At 46.6% G+C, this 13,098-nt stretch overlaps 1 protein-coding gene across 1 annotated transcript in view; it reads left to right on the top strand.

The window, feature by feature from the left end:
- The window catches only part of ACAN (aggrecan), a 34,066-nt gene that overhangs the window by 19,383 nt on the left and 1,585 nt on the right, over positions 1-13,098 (top strand). The window contains exons 13-17 of the mRNA XM_073304164.2: positions 4,127-4,240; positions 7,982-8,140; positions 9,480-9,562; positions 10,056-10,200; positions 12,490-12,672. Of these exons, the coding sequence (XP_073160265.1) occupies positions 4,127-4,240; positions 7,982-8,140; positions 9,480-9,562; positions 10,056-10,200; positions 12,490-12,672 (684 nt within the window). The remainder of the gene's footprint in view (positions 1-4,126; positions 4,241-7,981; positions 8,141-9,479; positions 9,563-10,055; positions 10,201-12,489; positions 12,673-13,098) is intronic.

Here is a 13,098-nt window from a genome sequence, read left to right as displayed (position 1 = left end):
TGCTGTTCCTCCTTAGTGAATATTTTAAACACAAAACTAAACTTGTTTAATCAGTATTCAAATCTATCAGTGATCTAAGTTGCCTTTTTAATAAAACACATGTATTGTATCTTTAAAAAGTCTGTACCACTGTTACTGCCAATAACATTTTAGATAATTAAAAGGGAAACAGTTCTGAAACTCTAATGTATTTTTCATCACTGATGCTGTTTGTTCATGTTTGCAATGATAGTAAAATGGTCAGTTTCACATTTGTTTATAAATGGTTTCTCTTCCAGTTTCTCATGTTCTAGAACAGTGTTATTGTGTTTAAGTTTGCAAGACTGCATGGGAAGATCTAGTTGTATACTACTTGAACAGAGTAGGAGTGAGTAAATTCAATACATACCTGGGAACATTAGAGCTTAGGAAGGGAATAACAAGCTGGTGAAGCTATTTTGTGTTTGCCTAAATGAAGCTTCCAGAGTAATCCGGCTACCTCTCTGCTTTCATCAACCAACAGTTGACATTTATTAAATAGGACACCCTGTTTTCATTTTTTTTTTTAAATCATGAAAACATTTTTTTTAAAGTGAGGCTTGAAACGCTAGTCCCTTTAAGAATACATCAGCTAGAAAACCCATGTTGTGACAAGACATTTGAATGGTCTTTTTGAACGTTCTATGATACCACGGTGAGTATAAATCATCTTCTAAAGACCCCTTATTTCCGTGATGCCCTCCAGAAGTGAGTTAATGTTTTAAATGGGCTCCCTGTTCTCGGCTCCCCATTGCATTCTGTCTTCTGTGTCTTTCTCTTAGACTAGAAGCTCTTCAAAGCAGGGGTTGTCTCAGTCTGTCTTGTACTGCCCCACGTACATTGTTAGCACTTAAATAATAGTAATAATCTTTTCTTCCTGTCCTGGTAGAGAAGCTATTTGAGGGGGACCAGCAAGGGAGTCGTGAGAAGACAAACATGCATTTTTAGGAAAATTTACATAAAATAACAAATATCCAATAACAGTGGCTTTGTAAATTCCTTCAGTGTTAAGATATGTGACAGCTGCCAGCTGCTGAAGGGTCCTTGCATCCTCACCTCACCTCTGAGAGTCTCTGTTGTGCAGGGTTGAATGGTGAGCAAGACTGTGGATGTGTAATATGTGCTTGTAGCAACTAAAGGGATAACAAAAAATGTCAAGCATTAAGTAACTGGGTGATTTAAATTTCTTTTACTGAAGTTTCCTTTTCATGTAAAGCTCCGAGCCCAGAGCTCGTGTGCAATATCATAGTTCCGTTCTCTAGTGTATCTAGGAACTATATCATGAGTGATGCTAGTCGGTGATATTATTTATTGTTCAGAAAAATCTCTAAGACCAAGTACTACAGGGTGAATGGAGAATCGGCCACACCAACTCCATATGTCTTGACATGTGTGAGACTCTGAATTTACCAGTAACTGCTGAGACCAGGTGCTTTCTAAATACAGAGGAAGGCACAGTCCCTGCCCCAAAGAGTTAACAGGCCAAATGGCTAGTTTGATATTTATTATCCTCATGTGTTTCAAAATATTTGCAGCATGCATTTCAAAAAGTATTTCTGTATTTCCTTGCATTATTTTTACAACACTGTTAAAATGTACCCTGTGTGTCTATATATGGGGTATATATATTGAGTATCCATATAGTATATATAATATGTACAGTTCATAATATATACAAGCACAAAAGCAAGTTCCATTCTAATGTTATTTCCTGATTTGATGCAGTGCGCTAGCCTGCGTGTGTATTTGCTGCCTTCTTCCTCCAGGGCCTGAGTAGGTGGGACCACTGCAGATCATCTGCATCTGAAAGAGACCTTGGGCACATAAAATGTTAGTCCCTGTCACTGAAGACAAATGAAGAACCCATTATTCCCTGCTAAACATTCTGCTTTAGCTCCTGTACATGCTTTATTTCCATTTCTACAGCGTGCTTTCCACTTAATAGAAGCTAATGGACAAAGGAGAATCTTTCCTTACTTGTTCAGGTGGAGACCACTGTGAATGGCATCAACTTCTGCTGCTACTGTTGCTGGGGAACCTGGTGTGTACTGGGATTTTAATCTCCTCTCAACACATTTCAGTTTCCCTTTTGTGTTTTAAATCTTCTAAGTTCCAAAGACGTGAGCAGATAAGTAGTAATCAACCTGACTCATCCATTCTTTTCTACTAGGTCAATAATTCCCTTTTTGTTCTGGAAAGTCCCAAAATGCTTATTAGCATTGATGAAAGCTGGGCATTTCATTTCCCACCCATTACACTAAAAAGAATAGCTCAGAAAACATTAATTAGTATTTTAATGTAGAAGCAGACCCTGCACTCATGAAGATCCAAGTGCAAAGCTGGTTTAAGTGGTTGATAAGCCATTTGGGGAATATTTGCAATACTTTGGGGACACAAATTAGAATATAAATAACAAGGGCTCTCAATCCTCATGCTTCAAAGTGCAAGCTGACTACAAGCTGCTGCCAGGAAGACTTTCCCCCATCATTTAATACTTTACAATTTGATGTGCTATAGGAGTTTACACTTTTCTCTGAAGCATCTGGCATGGGTCACTGTGGGTGACTAGAAAGATAGACAAGGTAAAACACTTGTCTGTTTTCTTATGGCTGAAGAGAGGGAACTTGATTAGGTGGATCACTGCTTTGCTCTGGTATAGCTGGAGAGAGGGTACTGGACTAGACAGACTGTTAGTCTGATCCAATGAGGCAGAAGACAGAATATTGAACTGGATGGATTGTTGTTCTGCTTCATTATGGCCATGTCCACGTCCTTCTCTGATTCATCTTCTCCGAGTCTGCTTTCCCACTAACTCTCTAGCACTGAAGTGCAGTGTGAGGTGTCAGCCAGATGACTTCTGTTACAGTCAGCATCTTTAAGACTTTCCAGGACGTCAGAGTCTGAGAAGCAAGACTTTGAAAGAAAGAAGAAAAGTCTCACTAAAGGAGCTAACCAGTGACTACTATTTTTTGTCTACAACCCTTTCTGTAGGTATTTGGGCACAGTTACATTCTCACTCTTTGGAGCTTGTCTATGGTTTCTTGCACTGACTTCATCTCTGCCGTCTTTTCATTCTAATTAACGTATTTCTTCCTTCTGGTTTCAAGACTCACTGAGGAATAGGATTAAGTCTCAGACTGGAGAGATGTTAAGAAAAAAATGTAGAAGGATGGATTTTGTGGCATATTAGATACAAACTGTCCATTTTGGTCTCATTCTGAGCATGATACCCAATTAATCCAAGCCGCTTCCCTTCCTTTCCCTTCCCGAACTGGTGAGAGCTAGGCATGCCATTACAGTGATGACATGTACTGTCCATGTTGGGATAACTGACAGACTGGGAGACAGAAGACTTGGGGCCAAATCTGGACCCACCCAAAGGGCTCTTTGTATCAATGGAGCAGTACAAAGAGTCCATAAAACTGTCCTAAATGGGCAGCCAGCAGTTCACACAGTGTGGGGAAATCCTTGACTGGTGTCAAGCTGGCACAGCTGGCTTTATGCTAGCCCCCTCACTAGCAGCTGTGCTCTGGAACAGGTGAGGATTTAGCCCTGGGAGCTCAGGCTGAAGCATGACATCTGGACTATGGTTAGAAAAAGTCAAAAATGAGAAGCCAAGGAGGGAGAGGGAAGATATGACGCTGTGTTTGAGATGTTCCTCTTACTTAAGAGAAGCCCCACGTCTGTCTTTTAGACTTTAGCTGATGGAGGCTGACACAGCCACAAGTTTGCACATTTGGTCAAGTTAGGCAGCAAAGATGGACAAGGAAGAGACACAACAGATATCCAAAGATACTGAGCAGGATACCCTGAAAGGCATCCCTCCGACCTCTGCTGATGTTGCCCTGATATCACCATAGTGTTGTCCAGTGATCAAGTGACAGAAATTTGAGTGGAAAATGATGTCAGCTTCCTAGGGTGGGTTGGGCTTTTTGCTTTCATTTCTTCAACAGTAGCAGCAGCAGTAGTTCTTAAAAGAAACCCGTAACCCACTCTCGAGCGCTCCCAAAACCATGGACGCTCCCTCCTGAACAAGCAAAGAAACAAGTTCTCCTGTTGGTGGAGTTCCCTGCCCGGAGTCCTAATGGCAGCCCTTGATTTCTTGCAGACATTGATGAGTGCCACTCAAGCCCCTGTCTGAATGGAGCTACCTGCGCTGATGGCATCGACTCTTTCAAATGCTTATGCCTTCCCAGCTACGGAGGGGACCTGTGTGAGATCGGTACGGCCTACCTGGCTTCAGCTAATTTTACTAACAGCTGCACTCCCCCAAAAAAACTTAACCCCACCAATCCCGCCCTCATCTCAAAAAGCTAACTCCTAACAGCAGATAAAATGCGTCTTACTGGGCAAAAGATTACGCTGTTTGCTTACAAGTGATTATTGTTTTTTGATCACAACATCTTGTTTCTCTGGGAAATTTCTCTTAACTTCTAGGAGACAATGGGAGCTTTAGAGCTCCTAGGGAACCTGGTGTCTCCTTGGCTTCTTAGAAAGGGAAATTATTCTCTTTGTTGTAGTTTTCTCTTGTAAAATTGCATAAAGGACGTGATAGTGTGATACTGTTTGACATAAGCACAAATATGCTTTTGGACCAAAGAAAAGCCTTCCAATCCACCTGTAATAATCGGACACTGTCCCAGGTACATCTTCATGGCATGTGAACCTTCTCTGCTCCTCTGTGATTTCAGTGAAAGATGCATGAACTGAGCCATGTGAAATGACCGTGTTTCATTTTGTGCGGATTCACCCATGAAGGGCTTTCATTCACTCCTGTGACTCTTCTCCGTCTCCACCTGACCTTTGTGTCGTTTCCTCGAGTGAATGTGACTTTCATGGCGACAATGGCAAGCAGTGTGAGTCACAGAGAGGGAAACTGAAATATCCTGGTTTTCTATCAGAGTGACACTTTCTTGTGTGCACAAATGCCGTTTGGTTTGGGGGAGAAAACAAAGGAAGATTTTGTTTTACTGCAAGTCCCTGAAAGCCTGATTTTCTGTCTGTTTCTCAAGGAGGAAAAATGTTCCTGCATTGCTCTGCAAGGCCAGGGAGAAGTAGGTTGAAAAGTACTACCTGTTCACCTTCAAATGGGCAATAGGAAAGCGCATTTGATCTTCCCTCTCTCTTTCTCTGCATCTCTCTTTCTCCTTTTAATATGAGTGTGTGGAAGAGCTCATGAAAGGAGAGGAACTGATAGGAATGGCTGCGCTTGTGAGCAGGCACCATGCAAGCTTCCTTCATTTACCTCTTCCAGTGTACCTCAGTCCTGACCTTTAGCACCTCCTGCTGCTCTGCTAGAGGAGCCTCGCCTGAGAAGAGGCAAGAGACCTCCTATAATAGGGAGTATTCCGCCTAACGGCTGTATTGAAACACCACTCCAATGATTGACCCAAACCTAGTTTAATCTCTTCTCTTCATAACAGTGCATCTATTAATGGGACCTTGACATCAAGGGGTATCTTTACCCTGGATTACCCTGGGACATATGAGAGCAGCCTACTGCTCTAAATATCAGTGAAAAAGCCCCCTTTAATACCCAACATTACCCCCAAGGTAGAATGTATGATCTACTTTCCCTTCTCTAACTTATTTGATTCCCTAAGAACATCATGAGCTCTAGCATTTTAGATGAGCTCTTCTGTGCCATACACACAAGTCAGTCATTCTTAAATGCTTCTAAAGCCTGGAGAGAGAGCCACTTCATGGGATTAGATTTTACCTGCAACTGCTCTCCACATTTTTGCATAGGTAACTGCTATATAGGAAAGCCTTGCATTTTCTGTTAGAATGTCCTACTGAGACTGTGCATTGTGTTCCATCCCAACTCAATGGTTGTGATAGTCTATAAAGGGGGTGTGACATAAGCCACCAGAAAAAGAGACTTTGAAAGGCACATTACATACTCCCTCCCCTGCTCTCGGAGATGTGGTGGAGAAGATCCAGGTTTGTGAGTGCTCTCACAGCTCCTGCTCCCTAAGGTTGGTTCAGCAGAGATGGTCTGCTTGGTCTGTAGAGGAAGAAGGCAGAAAAAGAGAATTCAAAGGACCCACCAACTAGCCAGTCTTTGGAGGGTCAGACATTGAAGTCTGCATGGGGTTTGTGTGTACCCCTGGTTGAAGAGCTTCACAGGAATGGAGTAAGAGGAATTGATGAGTTAAAGGGAGATGGGGTACTCTGGAATGCAAAGGTGGACAATAGCCAAGGTGAGAGGTTTTTTCATGAAAGTGGAATATAAAACATCTGCCCTGCATGGGGTTAGAGGGACATTTGCTGAGTGGCCAAAAGGAATAATGAAATCCCACCACCCTAGGCAACAAGGAGCTGAGAAAGGATGATAGATGGAAGAACTCTCTCTGCCACTGAAAGACTGCTACTAAATAAATCTCCATCTTGTCACCACTAGATCTTCCTTCCACACCAGTGCTCCTCTTCCTCATCTATAGGCTCATCATATCTCATCTGCCTCACAGTGACAGTTCCTCTCTGACTTTGTATCTTGTCTTGGCTGTTCTGACTCTAGGTGCTAGTCAGTGGAGGAGGAGATAAGAGATGATGGGACATAGTACATTCAAGGCCCAAAAGACATAGTAATTCCATCGTTTGAGTGCGACTGCTTGCAATGCAAGGGTCTATCTGGAGGAGATGGGTTTATCATCATAATAGTATCTGCCCCAACTGTTGTCATTTCTGTATCTGTCCCTGTTTCCTTTTGGTTTTCAGAAGGTATTGGTATGACTTTGTTGATGGCAGAGAACAAAAGATTCCCCAAAGTGCCATCTTTTGTTTATTCCTTTGCATCTGCTCTACCCTTTTCCATTTTTTAAAAAGACTGCGTTTTACTTCTCTGTATTTCCTGTCTTACATCCCTTGCTTACCTTTTCTCCTATGTTCCCAAGGCCCGCACAGCTAGTCTCATAGTCCCTGTGGCCTGTGAGTCAGTTGCCAGAGTTTCTGTGGCCCCAAGTATTCATTTCCAGTGCCCACATTTCCTAATGTAGGACTCATCTACCAGCTAATGCCCTTTCCTGCGTGTCTATTCCTTGTATGACCTGAGGAGAATCTCCCATACACATCCTCTCCACATTGGACTAGAGCTTCAGTTCAAAAGAAACAATCCCCCTTGTTAAAATAAATTAAACTGGTTAATTTCTCTGCAGGGAAGAGGATAGGAGCTAACTTCCCTTTTAAAGGCTTTCCCTTTCAAGCTCTGGCCCCAACCATAATATAGAGCCCGTCAAATATTTTGTGCCTTTAATTTGCTTTGATGGCATTTCTCAATAATCACCAGCAATAACCACTTAAAGCAGGCAACAGATTTTTGCTTTTTTTCTACTCCTTTTTAAAAATATTTTCTTTAAGTTTTTTTTTCTGTCTCCCATATGGTAAGTCCTGCCCTGCCTCCCTTTTCTGTGATCTCACCAGGTTGCTTTTTCCATTTGAGAAGGCTCAGAATAGTGATGTAGCCAACTGAATCTAAACTCTGACCTCTCCTGCCCTTCCCTCCCATCTCTGATGCATTAGCACTGATTGTGGGGAGTAAAATGCAGGTTTTAAAGGTGAAAGCTGTTCTCCAAGGCGAGCAAAATCAGCAGGACAACTCTGGGGGGGTGGGAGGGGGGGGAAGTGGTGTTGTTTGGGGCTATTTCTCAAAGCCAGAGTCTCAGAACCTGACTTGGAGCTTGAAATGTTCAGGAATCTGTCTGTTAGATTTTTCAAAAGTGCCTATCACCATGTAAATTGCAGGGCCTTTAACCTACTTCCCCTCCATAAACTATTCCTTGGTTGCCTTCTGATCATTTTCCCGTGGATGTAACATACAAAAATATCAAAGTTTATTCTTTAGTGGGTGTAACCATGTGTTGTATTTTTGTTCCATGAATGCTTGGGCAGCCAAGAGGTGAGTTGGTTGGCACACTGCCCTCAGGCATGCGGTTCCCTTTCATTCCTTTCTTGTGTGTTTCAGACCTGGAGGACTGTGACGAGGGCTGGACCAAGTTCCAGGGCCATTGTTACAAGCACTTTGAACAGAGAGAGACGTGGGTGGAAGCTGAGACCCGGTGCCGGGAACATCAGTCCCACCTGAGCAGTATCATCACTCCAGAAGAACAAGAGTTTGTAAACAGTGAGTGCTGGGGGTAATGGCCAGGATCTGAGAGTGGCTGGGCACAGATCAATCTGTCCATTTAGGGGTGGGGGTGGGCCGAGGTGGGGCGGAGCATGTGGGGAGCAGCCCACACCAGCCAACAGAAGGAGCCAAGGGGAGCCAGTCTCCCTCTACCCTCAGCACTGGTGCCACTGTGCCCCTGGCTACTAAGAGGAGGAAAGGCAGGGAAAAGCCCTGCTGGCTGCAGGAGACTCTGCAGGGCTGGTCCCTGGGGCTGCCCAGAGCAGGATGGGTGGCAGCCCTGACTGTTCTGCCCACCCCCCTCTCCAGACTGGGTAGAAATAGCAAGGCCTGGGAGTGAGCTGGGGTGGGAGCAACATCTTCCTTACACTGGAGCCAGTGAGACAGCCGCCCAGGTCAGGCAGCAGCTCCAGATAGCTCCAACCCAGAGCGGGAGTGGGTTTCGCCGCAGCGGCTAGGAGGAGGAGGCGCTGGAGGAGTCTGGACACTTCAGGAGAGGGGGGAGTACCTCTCCCATTTTTCCAGGGGCGGAGGAGCTGTGTTCCCTGCCCCCTGTGTTCAGAGACGAGAGCACACACCATGGATCCGGTTGGAGTGGGATCCTCAGGCAGCTGGGTTGGGGAGCAGGACCCTGTTCGACCAAGGTTCAGTCTAAGGGGATTAGGACAGGTGAAGCTTCTGCTGTGTTCCACAGCCTTGTCTGGGGTTTCTGGGAACATGCCTTCTGCTGACACCACCCGTTTGTCCCTTTAAATGAATCTGAATGCCAGTCTGCAATTCCCTCACCCCCATTAGTGAGTTGGGGAGGCGTGGGTGCCTGCAGGCATGTGAAAAAAGTGGCCCAATTGGTCTTGTGTTGAGGCATCAAGATTGAACCATTCCCTTTGTGCTGTGGCCTCCCTCTCTGTGGCCTCGCTCTGAAGGGCTGGTGGACCGCAGAGGAAGAACGATCCTTCGCCCACATGAGGACTAACACCTCCAACCGTAGTAGCCGCATGGCAGCCGCTGGCATGGGAACAGCAGACTGTCATGGGACAAATTTGGCAAACTGGAGCCACCTTTACAGTGACATTCCAGAGCATTGCCAGCTTAGACGCTCTCACTTCCTAACTGAAGGAGATGTATCCACCTCACCTTTAACCAATCTGGCTTCCTCAATCAGAACTACCCCTTGTCAAGCAACCCTTGATGTGGTCCAGATATAGACCATGTAGCTATGGTGTTCAGATCCTTGGCAGAGCCCTTTGGTGTCGCCTGGACTAGCATGGGAGAGGTGAGTGATGGAGGGACTCCTTTTCCCATTTCTTACCCGTCTCTCCCTGTCTTTCTTTTTCAGACTATGCCCAGGATTACCAGTGGATTGGACTCAGTGACAGGGCTATCGAACACGACTTCCGCTGGTCTGATGGAAATTCCCTCGTGAGTTGTGTGCAGGGGTAGGGGGGTCTTGTTTCTTCACTGAGAGTCATTTCAGGAAAGAACCGCCCGCTTCCATGCAAGCTTTGACTTTTTGTGCTGTGTCAGGACATGAAGCTGCTGCCTGGGGACAGAACCCTAGAGCCATTGGTGTGAACAGTGGGACAAGCGTTGAATGGAGCCAGCCATAAGCTATTTTGGGGTCAGGAGGGACCGTCATTTTGTTCTCTGTTTGTACAGTGTCTAAAACAATGGGCTCATAGGCGCTACCATAATACAGATAATAAAAATACATGATTTCCATTGATGAGAGGGACAGACCCAGGAGGAAGAGAGAGAACCAGTCAGAAAAACAGAAGCAAGGGAGAGTGAATGAACAAAAGCAGAAGGAAAAGAGCCGAAAGGGAGAGAGAAGAAGCAAGGGGAAAGGGAGAGCTGAAGAGAACAAAGCAAGTGTCTTCATAACTTAGAGGAAGGACTTCTTATCTCTTCACAGCAATATGAGAACTGGCGGCCCAGCCAGCCCGACAACTTCTTTGCGGCAGGAGAGGATTGTGTGGTGATGATCTGGCATGAGCAAGGCGAGTGGAATGATGTCCCATGCAACTATCACCTCCCTTTCACATGCAAGAAAGGAACAGGTGAGTCCTGGTGCTACTCGTTTCTGGGTTGGGGTGTTTGTCCAGGCTTAGGCTACAGCTATTAAACCAATAGCACGAGAGCAGCCAAACTTTGCCCTACCAAGGGTCCCACTGGCAACTTGCTGGGTGCTAAGGGCTATATGTAAGGTGGATCAAATAGAGCAGTTTGCAGATCCTTTCCTCCTTAATTTGCATGGGCAGCCTATGAGATGACTCGTCCCAGAAAGCAATGTGGCTTCTGCTTCGATAAGATGCAGCGTTGCAGGCTGGGATACGTACCCTCCACGGAGTTGACCGAGGCAACTGCAGGACTCAGTGGTCCACATTTGAGTCACCCCTTGACTCTAACAGGAATAAATACTGGCCATAAACCCAGGAAACTTAACTCATTTCTCGTGAACCTTAACTTTTGCACAGCGACCTGTGTAAGATATTAGTAGAGGAAATGAAGACATATCCTATGTGGATTTGAAACAGCAAAGAGGATTTATGGAGGCAGAATTAGAATTTGGCCAGGACCCCAGTACGAACACACCTCAAGTCTTGGGAAAAAGTGCCCTGAAATCTTTAATAAACATTCATGGTCAGGACCTTGGCTTGATGCGTCATCCCAAGGATGGTACTTCCAGCAGCACCGCACCCCCTAGCATTATGCTGGGCCACTAGAGTCCGTCCCTCCTGCTGAGACACCCACCCACCTCTTCAGCACAGCACTGTCTAGAACTGCCTGCAGCATAGTACTCCCTAGCACTGCACTGTGGGGGGTGAGTCAGTGCTGACCCAGAGCACTCACCACTGGGTCACTCTCACTGCTCTTTGCCACACCTGGGTCCTCCTGGAAGGTCTCGTATCCAAGCATTGATCCCATCCAGCCCTGGATCAAGCTGAAGAGGTGGTGTGAACCACGATTTGAGGACTTCAGTAACTCAGACATAGGTCAGGGGTTTGTTACAGGAGTGCGTGGATGAGATTCTGTGGCCTGCGTTGTGCAGGAGGTCAGACTAGATGATCATAATGGTCCCTTCTGACCTTAAAGTCTATGATTCTATGACTGCAGAGGGAGTGGATTAACAGGAAGCTTATGGAGGGTGGAAAGTGCCCTTCCATAGCTCACAATCTTCCTGTGAAATAACCCCCAAACATTCCCACTTCAAGGCCCCAGGGGGGCGGTACCACTCCCATTTCCCCTACCATCAGCCCCCACATCCCCCATTTGGAGACAGTTTTTGCCCCTCTTCCGAGCCAGCCAGTAAAGTCTAGCTTCCCCCAAGCCATCCGCTCCCATCCACCAGGCCCCCCAATGGCACAGAAACAACAAACGCCTTCCTGGCAGCAGCTTTCTCCTGCCTGACACTCATTGTGGTCCTGCCTTTCTGGAGGGGAGGGATGGAACCCTTTGGAACCTTGTTGCTAAGTTTCCCAGCCAGCCGCAGAATTTTAATATCCCCCGTGACTAAATTTCCAAGCCAGTGGTAACTGCAGCAGAATCTCAAAAGGAGGCTGGTTTGTAATTAACTGCCTTTTATTTAGTGCCTCCATCTAGAGCCCCCCAAACAAAGGAAACGATCCCTCCTTTGTTAACTGCCTCCGTAGCCCCCAAGTCTGGCTGAGGGACGTGGCAATACAGCAAGTCAGGCCCGGGTGATGGCAGGCACTTAGCAACACTGGCATCAAGTGCTGGCATGTAATAGGTGCCAAATAAAGCTCCAGTGCAGAAGCCCCTTCCTGTCTGGATCCAAGGCATCGGCAGGGAGATGGCCAGGCTGTTTGCACTGCAGCTGGGTGTGCTCGCCAGCCTTGCAGTGCAGAGGCCTCTGCCATCACTGCAGTGACTCAGACAGGCTGATGCTTTATCTGTGTTTCACAAGTAATGTACATTCAGGGGCCCAGCCACTCAGGCTCAGCGCAGAGCAGCTCATACTTCACCCCATGCAGCACAGGAGCAGTGAACAGCACACTAGCCATTCAGCCAATTCCTGGTGGGGTGGGAAATGATCCCTGTATATGCAGCTGCCCCTTTCCACCCCAGAAGTGGCTGCATTTCAGTGGTTAGTGAAGCAGTCCTTGTATGTACAGCCTGTAAAGCGCTTTGGGATCCTTTGGGACAAACTGCACAAGGGAAACAGAGTTGATTGGTTATTATTCCAGGGACTGTATGTGAATGTGGCCAGCTCCCCTTGAGCAGCATGGTTAAACCCAAGCTGCTTGGTTTGCGGCTCTCGTTGGCTGATTGCCTAGCAGGCACACACTGAGCTGCCAGTTGCTCACTGTCTTGCTTGTCTTTGTCAGTTGCCTGTGGGGACCCTCCTGTGGTAGAGAACGCCAGGACCTTTGGAAGGAAGAAGGACCGATATGAAATAAACTCCATGGTACGGTACCAGTGCAACCAGGGCTACATACAACGCCACGTGCCTACGATTCGGTGCCAGCCCAATGGCCACTGGGAGGAACCACGGATAGGCTGCATAGATCGTACGTATTGTTCCTCCTTCCTATTCTATGCACCATGGCCCCTGCAGGCCTCTGAGACTCCAGGCTGGCACTCAGCCAGGGCCAAGCTGTAGGAGTCCATGGGCTGATTCCTGGAAACAATCCACACGATACAGTGTGGGGAGGCGGGGACTTGAATTCAGGAGTTCAGGACTAGAGAGCTGTCGAGGCAACTAGAGAGCTGTCGAGGCAACCCAACCAGGGAGAGCAGCGGCTTTGCCTGACACACACCCCAGCCTCCCTGGCTGTTCCAGGTGTAGGACTGATGGCTTCTGGAGGGAGCTGCCTCCATTTCTTTCTAGGTGGAGCAACTTGAGGGACATGGAGCAGGTGGGTGAGATGGGTGAGAGCCAAAGTGCAGAAGCAAGAGAGATACTTATGGCTCCCAGACAGGGGTGTCCTCCATCC

The sequence above is a fragment of the Lepidochelys kempii genome, chromosome 10 (assembly GCF_965140285.1).
Source record: "Lepidochelys kempii isolate rLepKem1 chromosome 10, rLepKem1.hap1, whole genome shotgun sequence".
In the NCBI taxonomy this organism is placed as follows: domain Eukaryota; kingdom Metazoa; phylum Chordata; order Testudines; family Cheloniidae; genus Lepidochelys; species Lepidochelys kempii.
The sequence above is the reverse complement of the archived record's forward strand: the minus strand, read 5'-3'. Positions and strand labels throughout refer to the sequence as shown.